The sequence below is a fragment of the Panthera leo genome, chromosome B3, assembly GCF_018350215.1.
Source record: "Panthera leo isolate Ple1 chromosome B3, P.leo_Ple1_pat1.1, whole genome shotgun sequence".
Taxonomy (NCBI): domain Eukaryota; kingdom Metazoa; phylum Chordata; class Mammalia; order Carnivora; family Felidae; genus Panthera; species Panthera leo.
The window spans coordinates 24,790,643-24,814,239 of NC_056684.1; the positions used below are offsets into that span (position 1 = coordinate 24,790,643).

The 23,597-nt window shown below is 42.7% G+C and overlaps 1 protein-coding gene across 3 annotated transcripts in view; it reads right to left on the minus strand.

The window, feature by feature from the left end:
* The window catches only part of ATP10A (ATPase phospholipid transporting 10A (putative)), a 179,162-nt gene extending 158,440 nt beyond the window's left edge, over window positions 1–20,722 (minus strand). Inside the window, exons 1-2 of one of the 3 annotated variants that reach the window (XM_042941264.1) lie at window positions 20,701–20,722; window positions 18,022–18,606 (exon numbers count right to left, since the gene is read on the minus strand). In XM_042941264.1, the coding sequence (XP_042797198.1) occupies window positions 18,022–18,500 (479 nt within the window). In that variant the 5' untranslated portion in view covers window positions 18,501–18,606; window positions 20,701–20,722. The remainder of the gene's footprint in view (window positions 1–18,021; window positions 18,607–20,700) is intronic. The other 2 variants (XM_042941263.1, XM_042941265.1) reach the window with 2 other exon arrangements.
* Between the last annotated feature and the right edge of the window lie 2,875 nt (window positions 20,723–23,597).

Here is a 23,597-nt window from a genome sequence, read left to right on the forward strand (position 1 = left end):
CTCTCTGCCCCTTCCCTGCTCTCCCACAAACTCTCAAAAAAAAAAAAAAAAAAAAAAAAAACTGTGTTGTATAAATTTGAAAGTTGTTAAGAGTTCTCATCAGAAAGAAAAAACTTTTTTTTCTTTTTGCTTTTATATCTATGACATGATGGATGTTAACTAAACTTACTGCATTAATCGTTTCACAATATATGTAAGTCAAGTCCTTGTGCTATTAAATTGATGCAGTGCTATATATCAATTATATTTCAATAAAACTGGGGGAAAAAATAAGAAGGCCCCTTCGGGTTCCAGAAGTATGCTAGGAGATGTTTAATATGAGCCAGGGATACAGACCAAAAGAAATGGGTGCAAGTTATGTCAAAAGATTCAAGAGCCAGCTGGATTGGCTCCTATTGACCAGGGAATATCAATTACAATAATAACCACAATAAGCCCAAAGCGAATAGATTGTATTTAAATCTATGAATTCCAGGAGCACCTGGGTGGCTCAGTTCGTTATGCGTCCCATTGGGGCTTAGATCATGATCTCACAATCCATGAGTTCGAGCCCCTCATCAGGCTCTGCGCTAACAGCTCAGAGCCCAGAGTCTGCTTTGGATTCTGTGTCTCCCTCTCTCCCTCTGCCCCTCCTCTACTTGTGTGCACATTCTCTCTCTCTCTCTCTCTCAGAAATAAACAAATACTAAAAATAAGTAAATAAATCTATGAATTCCATAGTAAATAAATCCATAGTAAATAACAAACTTTTAAAAGCTAAATGCCCCTTAGGAAAAGTGGTTAATTCTAGAACCAGAGCAAAGAAAATAGAAGATAAAACTGGAATATCTTATAGAGTAAGAAAGTAAGAAAGAGCTCAAGAAAGGTTAGGGACATGTCAAGGAACAGAAAGCCAGACTGAGAGAGCTCCCAATCACCAAAGCTGGAACAAAGTGAGCAATAACAAAAATTACAACAGTATTCAATCACAACCTACAGAATAAACATCTGCTAGTCTGCACCTATATGAATAAATGAGTAAATTAACAATGAAGAAGGAAAAAAAAATGGCTCTTCCAAGAATTCTACTTCATAAATATAGAAGGAAAGAGGTAGGGGGAAAGTCACCATTAGAACACCACCACAATTATTACTGCAGGCAAGATCCACCTCCGGGTCCTAAAATTGGAGGGCAAAATTTTGAGGAGAAGTAAGATACCTACATAGTCTCAAAATATCTACCCTAAGATACTTATTTTTTACAACAGGAAAAATAATAAATCTACAATGGAGAAACCCAGCAGACACCATCCTAACTAAGAGATCAAAATTAGTGCCATCAATAAAAGATATATGGGCATCATATATACCCTGATATCATATAGTGAGAAGGCAACACTTCAGTAGTATTCCTGCCAAAAAGCCAGTCTCAATCTAATCATGAGAAACACACCAACACAAGCTAAGGGAAATTGTATGAAATAACTGACCAGTAGGTGGGAATGCCAGAATGGCAAATGAGGACCTCCATATAAATTTGCTTCTCCATAAGAGCAACACTGGCAAAATTTCCAAACTAACTTTTTCAGAAGCCTGGATTTTAACAAGTAAGGCTAGCCACAAGCTGAGCAGAGTTTATTCAAGAAAAACTGTTGAACCTCAATAACCATACTAGGATTTGTGGTATTTTAACTTGACCTATTCCCATCCCCCTCTCCCTAGCTCCACAGTACCTATGAAAATCACCTGGCCTGATGCCACCAGAAAAGGTACATGGAGTTCAGAGTTCCTCAAAAAGTCCCAACCCCAGAGCAGTGTTGTAACTGGAGCTGATTTGGACCTCGCTCTATGGGAAAAGCTCTACACCCAGGGCATCCATTGAAAATAATAAGCAGCAACTGTTCAACATTGCAGTTACCTGAAGGTGATACACCAGTTGAGGCAAAAAAGACAAATGTATTTTTTTCATAATTGTCTCTTCTCCTATGTGGATTTAAAAGACAATGCCATAGAGCAATAATTATAAATCTGTGTTGATAGACTTATAATGTATAAAGATGTAAATTTATAGGATACTAATAGCACCAAGGAGGGGGAGAAAATAGAATTATACTGACCAAATTTTCTAAACACTAGGAAACTGTTAGTATTAATGTGAACTACATTATTTTAAATTAAGATGCTACTTATAATTCCTGTAGCACATAAATATAAAAAAAAAGAAACAACAAGGAATTAAAATGGTACACTAAAAATATATTTACTTAAAGAAAGCAGTAACAGAAGTCTATGGAACAGAAACATGTAAGAAATCACATGTATAGAAATCACATAGCAAATTGGCAAACATAAATCCTACCTTGTCAGAAATTACATCAAATGTTAATCAAAAGGCAATCAAAAAGCAAAAATTGCAAGAATAAAATTTTTGAAATACATAACTCAATTATATGCCAACTTCAAGACAAACACTTTAGATTCAAAGACAAAAATAGGTTCAAAGTAAAAGGATAAGAAAAGATATACCATGGAAACAGTAACCAAGAAAGCTGGAGTAGCTATATTAATTTTAGATAAAATAAATTTTAAGACAAGAATTGGTATAGACAAAGAAATGCATTTTATAATAATAAAAGTATCAATCCATCATTAACACATAAAAATCTTAAAAACCTATGTATCTGACAGCCCCAAAACACACGAAGCAAAACTAACAGAAGTGGAAGGAGAAAAACAATTCAACAAGAGTTGGGAAACTTTAAACACCCTACTTTCAAAGATGACTACACCAGTAGGCAGAAGATCAACAAGGAAATAGAAAATGTAAATAACATTTTAAATCAACTAGACCAGGGCACCTGGGTGGCTCAGTTGGTTATGCCTCGGACTTCAGCTCAGATCATGATCTCATGGTTCATGAGTTCAAGCCCTGCATCCAGCACTTGGCTGTCAGCACAAAGCCAGCTTTGAATCCTTTGTCCTCTTCTCTCAACCCCTGCTCACTCTCTCTCTCTCAAAAATAAACACTAAAAATATTTTTTAAAATAAGTAAATCAGCTAGACAGAACAGTAAATCAGCTAGATATCTATACAACAGAATATACATTTTTCTCAAGTACACAGGGAACATTTCTGAGATTAGATCATGAAACAAGTCTCAACAAATTTAAAGGATTGATATCACACAAAGTATTTCAATCGAATGAAATTAGAAATGAGTAACAGAAAGAAATTTGAAAAATTCACAAATGTGAAAATTAACAAGACATTACTAAATAACCAATTGGTCAAGGAAAAAAATCACCAGGGAAAATATTGAGACAAAGAAAAATGAAAATATGATATATCCAGTGTTACGGAATGCAATTAAAGTAGCTCCTACAGGGAAATTATTGCTGTCGATACGTACATTAACAAAGAAAAAATGTCTCAAAAAAAATAGCCTAACCTCCTACCTTGAGTACCTATAAAAAGATCAAACTAAACCTAAGGCAAACAGAAGGAAGGAAATAATAAATATTAGAGTAGAAATAGAGAATAGAAAAACAATAGAGAAAAATCAACAATACAAAAAAGTTGGTTCTTTGACAAGATCAAAAGAATCATAAAATCTTTAGCTAGAATAACCAAGCAAAATTAAGAAAGCTCACATTGTTAAAATTAGTAATTAAAGATGATACATCACTACCAATCTTACAGATATAAAAAGAATTATAAGGGATGATTATGAACAGTTGTATGCCAACAAATAAGATAAATTTAGATGAAATGGATGTCCTAGGAACATAAAAAAGTACAACTGACTTAAGAAACAGAACATCTGAATGTACCTCTAACAATTATTGAGATTGAACTAGTGATTTTCAAACTCTCCACAAAGAAAAGCCTAAAGTACTCTTCAATGTTGAATTCTTCCAAACATTTAGTGAAAAATTAATACCAACTCTTCACAAACTCTTCCAAAAATGAGAATAGTAGCAATGAAGCCAATATAGTGTTTTCTTTAGAGCAAAACCAAAGATACCCACACACTCCAATATCCCCTATAATATGTAGATGCAAAAAGGTTCAGCAAATACTGTTAAACTGAATCCAACAAATTATAAAAGAATATTCTCCATGACCATGTAGGACTGATCCCAAGAAGCAAAACAGTTTTAACATATGAAAATCAATCAGTGTGATACACTGTATTAATTTAATAAAGGACAAAAGCCACATGATCATGCCACTAGATGAAAAACAGCATTTAACAAAATCTAACACTCTATTTAAAAGAAAAAAAAAAAAAAAGTTCAGCAAGGTAGGAATAGAAGGGAACTTCCTCAACCTGATAAAGGCATTTATATAAAAGCCAAAGCTAGCATCATATTTCATGGGAAAAGACTGAATGTTTCTCTCTCATATCAGGAAGAAGACATGATTATTTAGAGAAAATCCTAAGGAATCCACAAAGCAAGTACTAGCACTGATAAATGAATTAGCAAGGTGGCAGGATACAGGATCAATATGCAAAAGAACTGACCCACTCCAGAAAGCATTAAAGGAAAAACTGTTCAAATCTGAATTTTTAAAAAAATTAATAGCTTTGTGCTAATGTTCATTTCTTAGTTTTTACCACTGTAGTACAGGTAAGTAAAATGTTATAATTAGAAGAAGGTAGATAAGGTATATACAGGAATTCTGCACTATTTTTGCAACTTTCCTACAAATTATATCAAAATAAGGTTAAAATTTTTAGAAAGCCAATTGGTTCCCATCAGAAGATCCTGGGGATCCAAACTGAGCACTTATCTCTCTTTTCCTATGATCTGTACCACTAGGAAACCAGGTAGTTGATGAGGCGAAGGGTCTTTTGATAAAAGTATTCCCAATAATAAATGAAAGAATTAGATCATCAACATTTGGCATCCAGTAACAAATTAATGGATGTAGGCAATGGTCATCAATGGCTGCTAACACCAGAAAAAGAGGGACAAAGGAATATTATGTTCCTCTTGATAGAAGTGCACAACACCATCTATGAATGTGGTTTTGACCAAAAAAAGAAAAGAAAACCAAATCTGTACCTGAGGAAGTTCTGACAAAGCATCCAGACCAATCTACACTAAACAGGAATTACTGCCCAAAGAACATGTCATGTGATATCGCAGGAAACTAAGAGGCAATATTCAGGCCAAGGGAAAACCTACAGTATTAATAACTGAATTTCTTCAAAATAAATTGCAAGGAGGAAAATGAGAAAGAAATGGAGTTTAAGAGGGGGATGTCCACAGATTAAAGGAGACCTAAAAGATCTATCAGCCAATCACAGTGAGACCTTATTTGGATCTCATTCAAACATACAGATAGAAAAAAAAATATAGGGTATTTATGAGACAAGTGAAAATCTGAACACAGATTAGAGGCTTAATAGTATTAAAGAATATAAGTTTAGGTATAATAATCATACTGCAGTTTAGTTTTAAAAACATTGCAGGGTACCTGGCTGGCTCAGTCAGTAGAGCATACAACTCTTCATCTCAGGGTTGTGAGTTTAAGCCCCACATTGGGTGTAGAGATCACTTAAAAATAAGATCTTTAAAAATAATAAAAATTAGGGGCACCTGGATGGCTCAGTCGGTTAAGCATCCAACTCTTGATTTGGGATCAAGCCCCACACTGGGCTCTGTGCTGACAGTGCAGAGCCTGTTTGGGATTCTCTCTCTCCCTCTCTCTGACCCCCCCCCCCCCCCGCTCTCTCTCACTTGCTCTCTCTGTTTTAAATAAACATTTAAAAATGAAATGAAATGAAATGAAATGAAATGAAATGAGTCATTGCTTTTCTAAAGATAAATAATGAAGCATTTACAGAAAAAACTATCTGGGATGTGCTTCAAAATAAAAGGGAAAGAGGGAGTGGGTAGAACAAACCAATGTTGGCCATGAGCTGCTAACTGTTGAAACTGAAGGATGGTTCATTACAAGTGCAATTCTCTATATGTGCGAATAGAATGAAATTAGAAATATGTAACAGAAAGACATTTGGAAAATGCACAAACATGCAGAAATTAAGACATTCCTAAATATCTAATGAGTCAATGGAGAAATCATAAGGAAAATTAGAAAGTACTTTGAAGTGAATAACATTTTCAACTATTTTTTAAAAAAATGAGGCTTACTTCTCCTACAGGTAGGGGTTGCAAGTACAAAAATAACAATAAAAGTGCAGCCAGAGCAGAACTGTGGGCTTAAGCCGTGGCGCTGCTGTCTAAGAGGGAGAACTTAGGCAAGCTATCTATTTCTTAAAGCCTCAGTTTCCCCATCTGTGAAATGGGGGTGTAAAAAGTAAAGGGGCTATTGGGAAGACAAGATGAAGTTATGGCCTCAGTGTTCTCATGTGTGAAAAATGGGGCTGTGAAAATATGGCTGTTGTTAGGTTAAGATGGAATTACACGTATAAAACACTTGCCTCCTATCAACAAGTAAAAAAGAACTGCCCCATGAACAAGGCTGCCTTCTGAAGGCAACAAGATTGTAGGGAAAGAAAGGGTCTTTTTCTACAACTTGACAACCATGAGCGCAGTCACAAATGACACATGGCAGGTGTCAAAAGAAAAACAACTTCTAAAAACCATGTGAATGGCAATGTCCAAATATTATCCAAGTGTCCCCCAGCCTGGCATGTGTGAGGGGCCTTAAAGAGGACATTCATTATCTGAGCATGTTCCTGTCTACTGGATCTTATCCTGGTGTCTGCTTTTGTGAATCTTTTACTCCAAATAAGATAAAGTTGCTACCCTTCCAGGGAAAAGATGTTTCTGCTGCTGACATGAAGGCATGTGGCTGCCCAGGAAAGGGAAAGAAGGAGAAGGAAGACAAGATAAATGAACAGAAAACAAAAGGAAAACTTTGCTGGGTCTCATTTCAGGCTCTTCTGAAAAAACAAATCATGAAGACCAGGGTAAGCAGGTTGGACAGATAAACCTAGTGAGCTGGGGAAATGAAGTGAGAATCAAAGGAAAGGGAACAGACAAAATTAGAGCAATTCCAAGATAAGCATTAGAGTACCCCTTGACTACCTGTTTTCCCACAAGATAATGGAAAGACACCAAGGCACCATACTCAAATACAAGTACAGAGCCCAAATGATTCTGGAAAAAGTCATCTCAGGTTATTTCATGCAGAAACTCTGTTTCCACCATTCTGGAGACAGACATTGGAAGGTGTCATTAAGACTAAGTCATTTAAGTCATTACAGGGGGGAGGAAACAAGATGCAGAACAGCATGGAAGATTTTTTCTGTGTCTTGCATGCATGAAATACACCTAGACCAACACTGAACCATCCTACACACCTAGAAAACTGATCTGAGGATTAATACAACGATCTGCACAACATGAACCACAGAACTCAGCAGGTACGCATCAGGTAGAGGAGAACTGGGGGAGAGAAGCCACAGAGGGCACAGAGCTGCTTTTGTGTGCAGAGAGACGACGGGGGGAGGGGGGTAAAGACTCTGGAAAAAGTACCCCCCCACCCGCCGCAAAGCAGCTGGAGAGAAAGTGGAAAAGTAGAAACAGCCATAGGGCCTGAACTAAAAAGGGAGAAAGGAGAGGGTTTAAATTCCATTAATACTATAAACAGGGCGAGCACAGAGTCTGAAACTCCTCATTTCAATACCTGGCAGTGCTCTGGTGGGAAGGGTGAATCCCCAGGAAGAGAGTTGAGTCCAGGTGTCTTCTGGCCACATGGGGAGAGGCAGTTCCCCCGATGGGAGAATACCTGGTAGAGGCTGTGTGGGTACCCCAAAGGCAAGGCCCCAGTGGACCGGGGAGAACAACCGCATCCACTGGTGCTGGAACGTCGTTCAGGGTGAAGCCTGGTACCAGATGTGTATTGTGATTTTCCATAATCCCTAAGACGCTGCTGCTACACTATCTCATGGACTTTTTCTGGGTCGGGTGCCAGCCCGTCTCTGGGCATCAGTAGCAGCACGGTCCTGCAAACATTCCTGGATGCAGCCCGCACCCAGCCATTGCTTGGTGAGACCCTCCTGCAGAGGGGCAGAATGGGTCAAAACACAGTCCCTTAGAAGTAAGGGGTCGGGAAAAACAGCTGCATCTGAGACAAAACTCAGGAGGGAGGATCTGCCTGGGGCTTGGTCACAGACTGTGTAAAAGTGGGGAGTGGACAGAAGCCAAGGACAAAGGACAGGTGTGCGACTGATGATTGGGGAGAACAGAGTTCCCATACTAGAAACTGGGTAGCTGGCTGATGCCATTTTCACTGTTCCCACGCACACGCACCTACAATTGCCACAACAATCCACCCCAGAAAGCTAAGCAGCGCCATCTAGTGGAAAATGGAGCCATTACACTAGCCCCACCCAACCGTGCCAACCTCACTCTTCAGGAACAGAAGTCTCTCCGCCTGCTTAATTTATGGACTATAAAGCACTTCATAGTTTGACTTCTAGAGGAAAACAAAGTAATTTCAGTCATATTTCAGTCTGTTTGCAGGTTGATCTATTCAATTTTATTTCGTTTTTTTTCTCTTGTTTCTTTTCATTTCTTAAATACAGAAAGAGAAGAAACTCATTTTTATTTTCTATTTTTATTAAAAATATTTTTAATTTTTTTCTACTATATTTTTTACTTTTGTGTAAATTTTTTTCAAATTCTATTTTACCTCCATCATTTCATTTTACTCTACTTCACCGTATTCATTTATTCAAAGTTTCAAACAATTTCTTTTTTTTTTCTTTCCCCTTTTTTCTCTAATCTATCAAGCCCCTTTCAACAGCCAGACCAAAACACACCTAGGATCGAGCATCATTTATTCGATTTCTTTTTGTGTGTTTGTTTTTAATTTTTTAATTTCAAATTTTTTAATTTTAATTTTTTTAACCTCATTCTTTTTCTCCCTTCAAAATGATGAAATGAAGGAATTCACCCCAAAAGAAAGAGCAGGAAGAAACGACAGCCAGAGACTTAACTAACACAGATACAAGCAAGATGTCTGAACCAGAATTTAGAATCATGATAACAAGAATACTAGCTGGAATTGAAAACAGATTAAAATCCCTTTGCGCAGAGACAAAAGAAGTAAAAGTTGGTCAGGATGAAATAATGTTACAACTGAGCTGCAATTTGAATGGATGCCGCGGCGGCAAGGATGGATGAGGCAGAACACAGAATCAGCAATATAGAGGGCAAATTTATGGAGAATAATGAAGCATAAAAAAAAAGTGGGAGATTAAGGCAAAAGAGCATGATTTAAGAATAAGAGAAATCAGTGACTCATTATAAAGGAACAACATCAGAATCATAGGAGTCCCAGAAGACGAAGAGAGAGAAATAGGGGTAGAAGGGTTATGTGAGCAAATTATGGCAGAAAACTTTCCTAACCTGCAGAAAGACACAAAATCCAGGAAGCACAGACAACTCCTGTTAGATTCAATAAAAACCAACTATCAACAAGGCATATCATAGTCAAAATCACAAAATACTCAGGCAAGGAGAAAATCATGAACTCAGCAAGGGAAAAAAAAGTCCTTAACCTACAAGGGAAGACAGATCAGTTTTGCAGCAGACCTATCCACAGAAACTTGGCAGGCCACAAAGGAGTGTGGCAGGAGTGTGGCAGGATATATTCAATGTGCTGAATCAGAAAAATATGCAGCCAAGAATTCTTTATCCAGCAAGGTTGTCATTCAAAATAGGAGAGATAAAAAGTTTCTCAGACAAACAAAAATCAAAAAAGTTTGTGACCACTAAACCAGCCCTGCAAGAAATTTTAAGGGGCCTCTCTGAGGGGAGAAAAGAGGAAAAAAAAAAAAAAAAAAGACAAATGAAGACCAAAAGCAACAAAGATTAGAAAGGACCAGAGAACACCACCAGAAACTCCAACTCTACAAGCAACATAATGGCAATAAATTCATATCCTTCAGTACTCACTCTAAACGTCAAAGGACTAAATGCTCTAATCAAAAGACATAGGGTAACAGAATGAATAAGAAAACAAGATTCATCTATACGCTGTTTACAAGAGACCCACTTTGACCTAAAGACACCTTCAGATTAAAACTAAGGGGATGGAGAACCATCTATCATGCTAATGGTCAACAAAAGAAAACCAGAGTAGCCATACTTATGTCAGACAATCTAGACTTTAAAATAAAGAATGTATCAAGAGATGCAGAAGGGCATTATATCATAATCAAGGGGTCTATCCACCAAGATGACCTAACAATTGTAAACATTTATGCGCCAAATGTGAGAGCACCCAAATATATAAATCAATAAATCACAAACATAAAGAAACACATTGATAGTAATACCATTGTGGTATGAGACTTCAATGTCCCACTCACAGCAATGGACAGATCATCTAATGAAAAAATCAACAAGGAAACAATGGCTTTGAATGACACACTGGACCAGATGGACTTAACAGATATATTAAGAATATACATTCTTCAGAGCACATGGCGTTCTCCAGAATAGACCACATAATGGGACACAAATCAGGCCTCAGCAAGTACAAAAAGATCGGGATCATACCATGCATATTTTCAGACCACAACACTATGAAACTCGAAATCAACCACAAGAAAAAATTTGGAAAGGTAACAAATACTTGGAGACTAAAGAACATCCTACTAAAGAATGAATGGGCTAATCAAGAAGTTAAAGAGGAATTGAAAAAGTATATGGAAGCTAATGAAAATGATAACACCACAACCCAAAACCTCTGGGACGCAGCAAAGGCAGTCATAAGAGGAAAGTACATACCAATCCAGACCTTCCTAAAGAAGGAAGAAAGATCTCAGATACACAACCTAACCTTACGCCTTAAAGAACTGGAAAAAGAACAGCATATAAAACCCCAAACCAGCAGAAGACAGGAAATAATAAAGATTAGAGCAGAAATTAATGCTATTGAAACCAAAAACACAAAACAGATCAATGAAACCATAAGCTGGTTATTTGAAAGAATTAACAAAATTGATAAACCACTAGCCAGTTTGATCAAAAAGAAAAAGGAAAGGTCCAAATAAATGAAATCAAAATGAAAGAGGAGAGATCATAACCAACACAGCAGAAATAAAAACAATAATATGAGAATATTATAAGCAATTATATGCCAATAAAATGGACAATCTGCAAGAAATGGACAAATTCCTAGAAACATATATACTACTAAAACTGAAACAGAAGAGATAGAAAACTTGAACAGACCCATAACCAGTAAGGAAATTGAATTAGTAACCAAAACTCTCCCAAAAAACAAGAGTCCAGGGCCAGATGACTTTCCAGGGGAATTATACCAAACATTTAAGGAAGAGTTAACACTTATTCTCTTGAAGCTGTTCCAAAAAATAGAAATGGAAGGAAAACTTCCAAACTCTTTCTATGAAGCCAATATTACCTTGATTCCCAAACCAGACAGAGACTCCACTAAAAAGGAGAAGTATAGACCAATTTTGCTGATGAACATGGATGCAAAAATCTTCAACAAGATATTAGCCAACTGAATCCAACAATACATTAAAAAAATTATTCACCATGACCAAGTAGGTTTACACCTGTGACGCAGGGCTGGTTCAATATCCACAAAACAACGTGATTCATCACATCAATAAAAGAAAGGACAAGAACCATGTGATCCTCTCAATAGATTCAGAGAAAGCATTTGACAAAATACAGCATCCTTTCTTGATAAAAACCCTCAAGAAAGTAGCGATAGAAGGATCATACCTCAAGATCATAAAAGCCATATAAGAAAGACCCAACGCTAGTATCATCTTCAATGGGGAAAAACTGAGAACTTTCCCCCTAAGGTCAGGAACAAGACAGGGATGTCCACTCTCACCACTGTTTTTCAACATAGTATTGGAAGTCTTAGCCTCTGCTACGACTTTCACTCTTCACAGATGATATGATACTCTATATAGAAAACCCAAAAAATTCCACCAAAAAGCTGCTAGAACTGAGTCATGAATTCAGCAAAGTTGCAGGATATAAAATCAATGCACATAAATCGGCTGTATTCCTATTTACCAACAATGAAGCAACAGAAAGAGAAATCAAGGAATTGATCCATTTACAATTGCACCAAAAACCATAAAATACCTAGGAATAAATCTAACCAAAGAGGTGAAAAACCCATACACTGAAAACTATAGAAAGCTTATGAAAGAAATTGAAGAAGACACAAAAAATTGGAAAAATATTCCATGCTCCTGGATAGGAAGAACAAATATTGTTAAAATGTAGATACTACCCAAAGCAATCTACACATTCAATGCAATCCCTATCAAAATAACACCAGCATTCTTCACAAATCTAGAACAAAAAATCCTAAAATGTGTATAGAACCAGAAAAGACCCCAAATAGCCAAAGCAATCTTGAAAAAGAAAACCAAAGCAGGAGGCATCAAAATCCCGGACTTCAAGCTATACTACAAAGCTGTAATCATCAAGAGAGTATGGTACTGGCACAAGAACACACACTCAGATCAATGGAACAGAATAGAGAACCCATAAATGGACCCACAAACGTATGGCCAACTAATCTTTGACAAAGCAGGAAAGAATATCCAATGGAATAAAGACAGTCTCTTCAGCAAGTGGTGCTGGGAAAACTGGACAGCGACATGCAGAAAAATGAACCTGGACCACTTTCTTACACCATACACAAAAATAAACTCAAAATGGTGAAAGGCCTAAATGTAAGACAGGAAGCCATTAAAATCCTTGAGGAGAAAGGCAAAAACCTCTTTGATCTTGGCCACAGCAACTTTGTACTCAACACATCTCCGGAGGCAAGGGAAATAAAAGCAAAAATGAACTATTGGGACCTCATCAGAATAAAAAGCTTCTGTACAGTGAAGGAAACAATCAGCAAAACTAAAAGGCAACCGACGGAATGGGAGAAGATATTTGCAAATGACGTATCAGATAAAGGGTTAGTATCCAAAATCTATAAAGGACTTACCAAATTCAACACCCAAAAAACAAATAATCCAGTGAAGAAATGGGCAAAAGACATGAATAGACACTTCTCCAAAGAAGACATGCCGATGGCCAACTGATACATGAAACAATGCTCCACATCATTCATCATCAGGGAAATACAAATCAAAACCACAATGAGATACCACCTTACACCTGTCAGAATGGCTAACATTAACAACTCAGGCAACAGTAGATGTTGGTGAGGATGTGGAGACAGAGGATCTCTTTTGCATTGCTGGTGGGAATGCAAGCTCATGCAGCCACTCTGCAAAATAGTATGGAGGTTCCTCAAAAAATTAAAAACAGAACTAACCTACAATTCAGCAATTGCACTACTAAGTATTTGTCCAAGAGGTACAGGTATGCTGTTTCAAAGGGGCACATGCACCCCAATGTTTATAGCTGCACTATCAACAATAGTCAAAGTATGGAAAGAGCCCAAATGTCCATCGATGGATGAATGGATAAAGAAGAATGTCCACCAATGGATGAATGTCATCGATGGATGAATGGAGTATTACTCGGCAATTAAAAGAATAAAATCTTGCCACTTGCAACTACATGGATGGAACTGGAGGGTATTATGCTAAGTGAAATTAGTCAGAGAAAGACAAATATCATATGATTTCACTCACATGAGGACTGTAAGACCCAGAACAGATGAACATGATGGAAGGGAAGCAAAAACAATATAAAAACAGAGAGGGGGACAAAACATAAGAGACTCTTAAATATGGAGAACAAACAGAGGGTTACTAGAGGGGTTGTCAGAGGGGGGATGGGCTAAATGGGTAAGTGGCATTAAGGAATCTACTCCTGAAATCATTGTTGCACTATATGCTAACTAATTTGTATGTAAATTTAAAAAATTAAATTAAAAAAAATTTTTAAAAAGACTATATTTAAGTCATTACAAAGGGAATGGAGGCAAAAGGGGGGGGGGGGAACATTATACAATGACTCAGGCAGAGTATGGAGCAAAGAGAGGGTCACAGGACAAGGGAGCCAGAAGGGGAATGCAGACCTGGGTTCAACAGCCCACTTGACAATTTAGGAAACAGAGTGCAGGTGAGGCAGGGGGCTTATGCAGCACCCCCACCTCAAGTTGTACCCTTAGGAGACCTGATCTGTTTCTGGGAGCAGGGATCAGGTTTTCTTGTTTAATGAAGTATTACCCACTTCCCTTAAAATTGAAGACAAGGATGAGAGTGCTTTCTTACATGCATGGTCCCTGCTTCTTCCCTTTGGCTCTCCTGGGCAATATTCCCTTCTCAGAATGTTGCTTCTTCAACTTCCTTATCAATGTCCTTCTCAGACAACTATTCTCTGCTTTCCTGCCCCCATCACCACTCTCCAGGCTGATTCTGTGTTCCCATGTCCTCTCCTCCTTCAGCCCTGCCAATCTTGCACCCTTCAACCATTTGTTCCCCTCTCAGCCCAGGCCTCTGGTGACACCAGCCTTGTCCCAGATGGCTGCTCAGTAAGCCCCCTTTCTTTCCACCTGTGGACCCTCTGGCCAGCCGCAGCCAGCACCAAAATGGTCTGTATGACCAAGAAGGCCTTTCTACGCCCTCCCCAACCCACTAGACCACAACTGAGTGATGCTCAAACTGACCATTTCTACCAGCTGGGAGGCCACTGATAGGACCCGACCCCCAGGATCACCCACCTCTCTATCTCTCTCTCATCCCACTGAGCATGGCTCAGGAGAATTTTTCTAAATACCACAGTATGAAATCCATGAGAGGATACAATGGGCTCAGGACATGGAAGCAAAGGACTGCTTCTCAAACTTCTGTGTGTTAACAAAGCTTTGATGAAGACACCAGCTTTCCCACCTCCACAGGCTAGAAAGCATGGGGTGGGGGCTTGGGGAAGTTGCATTTCTCACAAGTCTGATGGGGATTCTCATAAAGAAGGGACCCTAGGACTATGTTACTGAGAGAAACACCACATAAATAACTGACACACTGCAGGCTATAGTCAGAACACAGACATGTCCAAAAGAAGCCACCATCCAGAGACAGTGTCAGCAGATAAGGCTTCCCCAACTAAACTTTGCTCATGCTCTGCATTTACACATGCTTTGACTAAACACCCCTCTGCACATCAACCAGAGCAATGATGCAGCACAGAACAGACCTTGACTGCTCACAACTGTGCTTCCCATTGTCTCTCTAGTAACCAAAGGCACGGAACAAACTTTGGCCTGACATAAAATAAGTCATCTTCTGGGCCACTCTGGCTGGTCCCAATGCCAGGCACCTGAGATCCTGGGCTTCAAGAATGCACCTTACCCCCCCCCCCCAAAAAAAAAAAGTTATGGCCTGGTTGCAGTCTTAGGCTGCCCTGACCCTGTCACGTGTCCCACCACCACCACCACCATCCTGTGTTCTCTCAACTGTGGCATCTGCCCTTCCCGCCCCTTGTCTGGCCACATCCTCCCTGGTCCTCACTCATGCCCTCCTCTGGGAGGCCTCTCCTCACCTGCATCCTGCAATGCTAGGCTAGGAGCCTTGTCCTGGCCCCAGCCCATGGACACGTCCTGCATAGTGCAATCAGTCCCCACAGTAAGCTCCGGGCAAGACCCAGACTCCTCCTCTTCTATCCCAGGGTGTGGCTAGGGCCTGACATGGTGAGGAGCAACTCAGGGCACTGGTTTTAGTCAAAGCACAGAACTTTCAAGGCAGCTACACACAGCCTGGAATGCAATGGGTGCACAAGTCACCATTCTCAGAGGACAGGGGAGGGCTCAGAAATCCACATTACTCACAGCTCAGTCCTAAAAACACCAGTCACAGACTTTCTAGGCCTGGAAGAGTTTGGCTTCTGAACAAGGATGACTGTCCTCCAGATAGTCTTCGTCTCCACAAACAGCTACCACCCCTCTTGCACATGGGACCTTCCTAAGGAAAGGGCCCCTTCTCTGCCCAGGAAAGCATTCAAGAAATTCAACTTGGGAGCTGGGAGACATTTAGCAACTTCTCCTGAAAGCACCATTATCTCTGAGGACCTGCCCCTGAGGGCTGTACTGATTATTTAAGAATCCCAGTCTGGTCAGGGTAGAAGGTGAGGAGAACATGGACAGGTGTGGTCCAAGGGGAAGATGAAGGTTTCAAAATCCTATGAAACCTTTTGAAGTCAAGTAAAGAGAATTGCGTTTGGGTACCACTCTATTTTCTCATCTGCACATTTGGGGTGATGGTGGTTTTAAGGGTCAAATGACTTAATGGATTAAAAACACTCTGTCAACTGAAAATATACTATATTTCCTGAGGCCTAAGTATTTCTGAAAAGGAGGCTACCGGAGCTACTGGCTCACTAATAACAGGAAGTGGTGTGTGTGAAGACTCAAACCTGCGACAGTCCCACCAGAGTTCTGTCTTGCAGAAGGCAGATGTACAGCTCCCAGAATCCTCACACTAGGGACACAGGATGTCTGTATAACAGATGCCCCCTCCCTTCTTAACCTCAGGCTTCTTGTGACCAAGAGCCAGGAAATCCCACAGCCCTATCCACATCATGCTTGCCTACTGGGCAGTGGGTGCCCCTTGAGAACAAGAGAACATTACTCAAAGTATGAGACATCATTAAATAAGCATCACTTCTGTGCTAATTAAACACTCAGATTCCTGGGTCCAATCCCAGATGAGTTTGGTCAGAAACACTGGCAATGGGAGCCTGAGAGTTGTAATTTTTAACAAACTCCTCAAGTAATTTTTATATAAATTTAAGAAGCACAAGCACCGCAATGTTGAAAAAGCTGTAAAACTGACAAGACCTGGGTTAAATTCCAGTACCACTTCACTACGTAGCAGCTGTGTGGCCTTGGGCAAGTTACTTAACTTCTCTGAACCTCAGTTTACTCATTTGTAAAATAAGTATGAAGCACAACCAATGTTGCTGGGAGGGTCAGAAATACTACTCTGCATCTAAGCTATCCTAAAAAGTAGGAATAACCATGACTCCCATCTTTTAGGGGAACAATCTGCCACTGAGAGCACAAGGTATTTCCTAGAAGCCCCTCACATGTGACGGAAGCCAGACAAGACTAATGTCCTTAACTCAGCGGCCCACATCAGCCCCCTACACCAGGACTCAAGCAAAGTGAAGAGGAGGGAAAGATGGGATGAGCTTTGGAGAGAAGTCCAGACCATCTGCCTTCCTGAGGGGTTGGATTGTTGAGGTGGGCTCAGCTACTGGGCACAGCTCCAAGATGGATCTGGAGTGGCTCTTTGGGGGTGGATAGTCTAAAGGGAGAAAAGACACCAGTCACTCCGAGCCTGAGGGTCCAAAACTCTGGGTAGGTGCAGGGAGTGAGAAAAAGCCCAATGGAACGACATTCCCTAATACCAACCATGGGCAGGGCTGGAAAACCCCTCAAAGCCTCAGTCTTTACGTCTAGAAACGGGCTAATTTTTAGAAAATTAACAACAAACAGTCAACTATGGAATGGTGCTCAGTGGGTGGCCTGCTCACAGCTCACATCAATGGATGGCAGCTGCTATTATTACCTCTGCTTTTTTAATATGTCTCTGCTGGTCACACCAAAACTTGGTGGCAGTTTCACTGTTGTTCCAAGAAGAGATGTTACCTAAGCCTGAGCTTTAGGTACCTGTGTTGGTTGCTAAACTTGTTAAACAACCTATCCTATAGAGCCTCATGGAAGACTGGGGCTAGGACTTCAAACCAGAGCACGGGGGGGGGGGGGGGGGGGGGGGCGGCGGGAGGGAGGGGGGATGGATTTCCCTCCTTTTTACTTAAAAGGCGGGAGCGGTGGGGATGAGGACGCCCAGCGGCCGCTGGATTCCAGCCCTGGGATCATTCTGGTTCGGACGCGGCATCTCCGTGCCAAGCAATCAGGGACAGGGTACCCCCCGCGCTCCCAGGAGCAATGGAGGTCGGACCCTTCGCCCCCACTCGAGCGGCTCTCTGGGCACACCCCGCCCGGTGCCATTCACACAGCGCCCAACACCAAGTTATCGGAGAGCCGTGGCCCTGAACTGACCCCGCGCTCCACTGCTCCGAGCGCCCAACTCACCGGCTGTAGACAAGGCAGCCCAGGTGGTTGATCTCGTGGTCCGAGCGGTGGCGGCTGTAGTCCTCCCACAGGTCCTTGAAGGCCGTGACAGCCAGGATGAAGAGCACGGGCGCCAGCGCCAGGCCGGGCTGGAAGGCATTCACCGCCGGCACGAAGTTGAGCAGCGCTATGAAGACGAAGTACACATTTGCCAGGCGGTGGAACTGCTCGAACAGGTTCTTGGGCAGGAAGGACAGTAAAGTGTACTTGGTGGTCTTGAGCCGGTTGTCTGCCAGGTGCTGGGTGCCCCCGCGCCGCCGCCGCCGCGCACCCTTGGTCGCGCCCGCCGCGGGGTCCTCGACGCCCGGGGGCGGCAGCAGGTTGGAGCGCACCACGCGCGTCCTGCCGTCCCCACGCCGCCGCCGCCGCCGCCGCCGCCGACGGCGACGACCCGGGGACCCGGGCTCCTGGGCCGCCGCCGCCGCCAGATCCCGCTCCATGGCCGCGTGTCGCCGCGCCCGGCTCCTCCGCCGCTCGCGCCTGACCGCGCCAGCCTCCTAGGTGATCATCGCCGGCGGCTCGGGCGCGGCGGCGCGAGCTCCCAGCCTGCGGGACGCAAGGAGACGGCGGTCAGCGCCCGCCCCGCCCAGCCCGCCGGTCCGCAGTCGCGGCAGGGCGCAAGCGGGGCGGGGCGCGCGCCGCATAGAGCCCCCTTGTACTGGCGCCCTCCCGGCCATTTCCGCCGCCGCAGCTCCTGGCCCCGCCTTGCGCCACGACAGGGCTGGAGATACCGCAGATAGCGGGAAAGAAAAAAAGCCCGAGCTGGAAACTTAGAGCAGTTTGGTTTCGTTTCCCAGAAGCATCAGTTCAGTCCAAGAACGTTAGGAACGCGCCTTGTCTCCGGTAGGAGAGAGGAAGCTGCAGACTGTGAGAGAAAAGGCACCGCAGTTCCCTGGCAGCTGCCAGGCTCTTCTTGGGCCAGCCCTGCTTCCTGGGCCCAGGACGAGGAAACAGTTTGGGGACCCGGGTTAGGAGCCTCCTTCTGGAATCAGCTAGAATCAAAATCAAAATGAGCCATGGCATACCACTGCTCCAATTTTTGAATCTTATTTATCGAGAATATCTGCTTTAGGGGAGAGCCCAAGAAGTCGGAATTCCGTTGCCTCTACGCCCTTCCCTATCCCTGCTCAACCTCCACCTACTTTCAGATTCACTTCTTCGGTGAACTTTTTCTTTTCCCTGATCATAGCCGCCTTTCCTTACTTCCCTAAATAGGCTTTTTCTTTCTTTCTTTCTTTCTTTCTTTCTTTCTTTCTTTCTTTCTTTCTTTCTTTCCTTCTTTCTTTTTAATTGAAAGGAGGACTATTTCGCAGTGGAAAAGAAAGACAGGTTTGCAAGTATTTTTCTTTTCCTCTCTGGAAAACGCCGAGAGCTAAAATATCCCTGTGTGCTGCAGTTTTGAGGTGGCCTTTATGAGAAACTGTGACAGGGAATTGAAAGTGGCTGTTGGGAGGGCAGGTGAAGACCAGCGGTGGCAGAAGTTTGGGGCAAAGGCTACCCTTAGTACTGATGGGCAATTGGAGAGTGGAGCGGGTAAATGATGGGTGTAGGAGAATATGCTGGGTATGGCAGAAGATATGGGGGAGTCCCCACTCCTGCAATAATGCTCTCCCCCAGATATACCACAGCTGTGACAGTTAGCCTTCTGCTTTGGAAGTACAGAGATAAGAAGCAGAGATTCTTGCTGAGGAGACTCTGGCTGGGAATTTGGGTGAGAAGAGCCATTATGGGCACTGTCTTTGATTCTGAGAGCTGTTGGCCTCCTCCTGTAGGCCAGCCCCACCTTTCTCTCCTTGCATTAGGATACTCAGTCATTGCCCAAGAGACCACCTTAGCAGCCTCTGCCAGTGCTGGGTTCATCCCTCCCAGGCCGTCTACAAGTCACTTCCTAAACTTTACTCAAATCATTTACCTATTCACCATGATACTCTTACCTCCTGTACCCTGGTCAAACACCATCCAGCCATGTCAGGGTCTCACATCTCTACAGGGAGCCTTGCCAAAGACCACAGTATTTATCAGAATCCAGCATAAGGAGGGTAGAGTGACAGGTACTAAGAAAATGATGCATGCCATATATCAAACCTCTCCCCTGTGCCATTTCTAGGGGTATAATATTAATGTGTAGAGGCCTGGGTCAGAGAAAGATTTGGCTAAAGTACCTGCATTTTCAGGGAAAGAAATCAGATCTCACAATGAACCAATGGCATCCCAAAATGAGTGTTAACAGCAAATGAAGGACTACAACTTCCCTGGTTTCCAATGACTAAGACCTCATGGACTCTTCTTTTCCTCCATTACCTAACCCAGTGAGGCCCCAGGGCCTCTATTTCCATAGATGCCTCCATCCCTGTAGGTATCCCCAGTGTGGCCCCAACCCTCTGGGAGGGTTTCCCTGCCTCCCAGTCTCCTTGCTTCAGCCAATCCACATGTTGACAAAGTGGTCCCTTGGTCTCCTGGACCCCTTCACTTCATTTCTTTACCCTGGAGCTTACCGGAGTCCCCTGTTGCTTACAAAGTCAAATGCTGACTCCTCAGGCAGAGGTCCTTTGAGGCCCTCAGGGGAACTGTCACCAACTTACTGATTTAACTCCACCCCTCCCTACCCAGGCCCAGCCCCAGGGCAAGAGGTTTCCTTACCCTTCTCAGAACAGGCCTTGTTCATTCCCATCTACATTCCGCTGTAAGGTTCCAAGATTCCATGAGTCACACTGCAGCTCCTGAAGCCTAGAATCTTTCCCCACTTGCTCTTCACCAATCCAAATTCAGTATTTCCGCTAAGTCCTCACTCAACTCATCTCCCAGAAGGTTTCCACACTGCAGGATCCATTGAACTTCGTGGAATCACTTCTCTTCTGACATATGTGCATTGGTATGTAAACCTCCCTTAGATTGCTCTGCAGGGGTTTTGAGCTTAGATGTCTTCTGCCAGTTAAACTCTCAGACTCTTGACTCCCTGGGCCTGGGCCAGGGCCAGGCTTGAGTGAACTCTGAGCTGACTGTCTGGACCACTGAGCTCTGATGAGGTCCTGCTGCTGGGCTCTAGACAAGTCACTTTAATTGTCCTCCTTCAGTAAATACTTATTCATCACCCAGTTTTTCCCCACACACTGTTCTAGGCACTGGGGACCAAGTTGGAAAAATTGCTGATGACAACTGATATTCTTATGGATCTAACATTCTAGTAGGAAGAGACAGTATGACACTGGTTTATAATAATAAGTATATATTTGGTTTCCATCCCCATTTCTGGCATAAAGCTCTTAAACCAGTTCCCTAAGTGATGAGACTGATAAAGTCATCTTGATAGTCATAACAAACCTTTTTGCACCACACCTGGGTTTATCATAATGAGGTGACTTTCATTTTTTTTTTAACGTTTTTATTTATTTTTGAAGGAGAGAGACAGAGCATGAGCAGGGGAGGAACAGAGAGAGAGGGAGACACAGAATCCGAAGCAGGCTCCAGGCTCTAAGCTGTCAGCACAGAGACCGATGCGAGGCTTGAACTCACAAACTGTGAGATCATGACCTGAGCTGAAGTCAGACGCTTAACCGACTGAGCCACCCAGGCACCCCAGTGAGGTGACTTTTAGAAAGCACTTTCCATGGGGGCTGGTTGCCAGGGGAACCAACCACCTGTGATTAGAGAGTTGGAACTTTCAGCCCCATTCCACTGACCTCCAGGGGGAGAGAGGAGCTGGAGGTCAAATCAATGGTCAATGGCCCATGTTTTAATCTTGTCTATGTAAGAAGCCTCCATAAAACCCCAAAAGGATGGGGGTTGGAGAGTTTCCAGGTTTGTGAACATGTGGAGAGTCAGGGAAAGTGGCACTCCCAGACGGGGCGTGGAAGCCCCATATTTTCCCTGTGCATCTCTCCCATCTGACTCTTCCTGAGTTATATCATTTTATAATAAACTGGTAATTAGGTAAGTAAAATGTTTCTCTGAGTTCTGTAAGCCACTCTAGCAAATGAATTAAACCCAAGGTGGGGTTGTTGGAACATCTGATCTATAGCCAATTGTTCAGAAGCACCTGACAACCTGAACTTGTGACTAGTGTCTGAAGTGTGTGTGTGTGTGTGTGTGTGTGTGTGTGTGTGTGTGTGTTGGGAGGCAGCCTTGCAGAACTAAGACCTTAACCTGTGAGATCTGATGCTATCTCCAAGTAGTGTCAATTGAGTTGAATTAAAGGACACCCAGCGGTGTCAAGGAACTGCTTGGTGGTGTGGGGAAAAACCCCACAGACAACACATGTTAAGAGAATTAGTGTCCCTTAAAATTGGCAGCAACTAAACAAGACACCCTGAGAACACCACTAAGTCCCTGCTCTCAGGAATGCTATATCTCCTAAGGTGATTCCAACAAGAAGGATGTAGGAAGTGGAGGGGCACAGGGAACCCAGCAGGAAGGGTGTGCCTGGGCTACTATAGCTTGGGCTGTCAGAGGGGGCCTCCTGGGACAGCCCTCAGCAGAGGCCTAAGGAAAAAACTGCAGAGATATCTTGGGGAAAAATGAGCAAGTGTAGGAGAGTGTGGGTTTCCAAGCCCAGTAAGATGGTCCAGGTGTCTAGAGCCAAGTGGCTGAGCAGAGATAAACCCATAGTGAGCTCAGATAGGGCCTAAAGAATCAGAGTAAGGATTTTGGCTTTTAGCTGAGTGAGAAGGGAAGTTTTGGAGGGCTTTGAGCATAGGAGTCTTATGACTAAACTTAGGTTTCCAAAGATCACCAGCAGCTGTGTGAATAGAATACAGAAGGGCTAGGTCAGTAGCAAGGAGACAGTAAGAGGCCATTGCAATAATCCTGGAGAGAGGAGTTGGTGGTTCATGTGGGAGTGGTCATGGTGCAGGGTAGGACATGGCCATATTAAAGCATGCACAATATAGTGTTGAACTGGCTGTGGGATATGAAATAAGGAAAGAATTGAGGAGGGCCCAAGCAACTGATATCTTGAGTTGCTGGGGCCTGAAGGCAGTGGGAGGGGCAGACCTGGGATGGTCACCAGGCCCTGGAGGGGAGGTCTGACAGAGGTGCACACAGCCAAGCTCAGCTGAGAGACCCAGACAGAGATACAGGTCTGGGGTCATAGAGTGAGTCTGGGTGGAAGAGAGTGTGGCTGGTAGTGGGAAGGGGACAGAGGAGCCAGCATGCATGGACCATGCTGCCTTTGGAAGGGATAGGCCTCTAGATTTGCTCCAACTGCAATAGGAAGCTGTAGACTGCCCCAAGCAGAGGCATAAGGTGAGAAGATATTATTATCCCTTTCAAAAGATGAAAGCTAAATTTTGAGCCCAGTGGGAGCAGTCACGGCAACAAATTAGGAGGTGGCTTAGGCTCTAGGCAGTGGATAGAGTGGAAAACTACAAGTATCATAGATCAACAGCTTGGATGTTTGGAGGAGGAAAAGAGGTGAATCAAGAGTAACCCTCAAGAGTCTAGTTAATGACTTGGGGATGAAGGATTGTAGAATGCTCTAGCCCCAAATATGCCACTTTGGCATATTGATTATTTTGAATTAAAGTGACCTGAAAAACAGT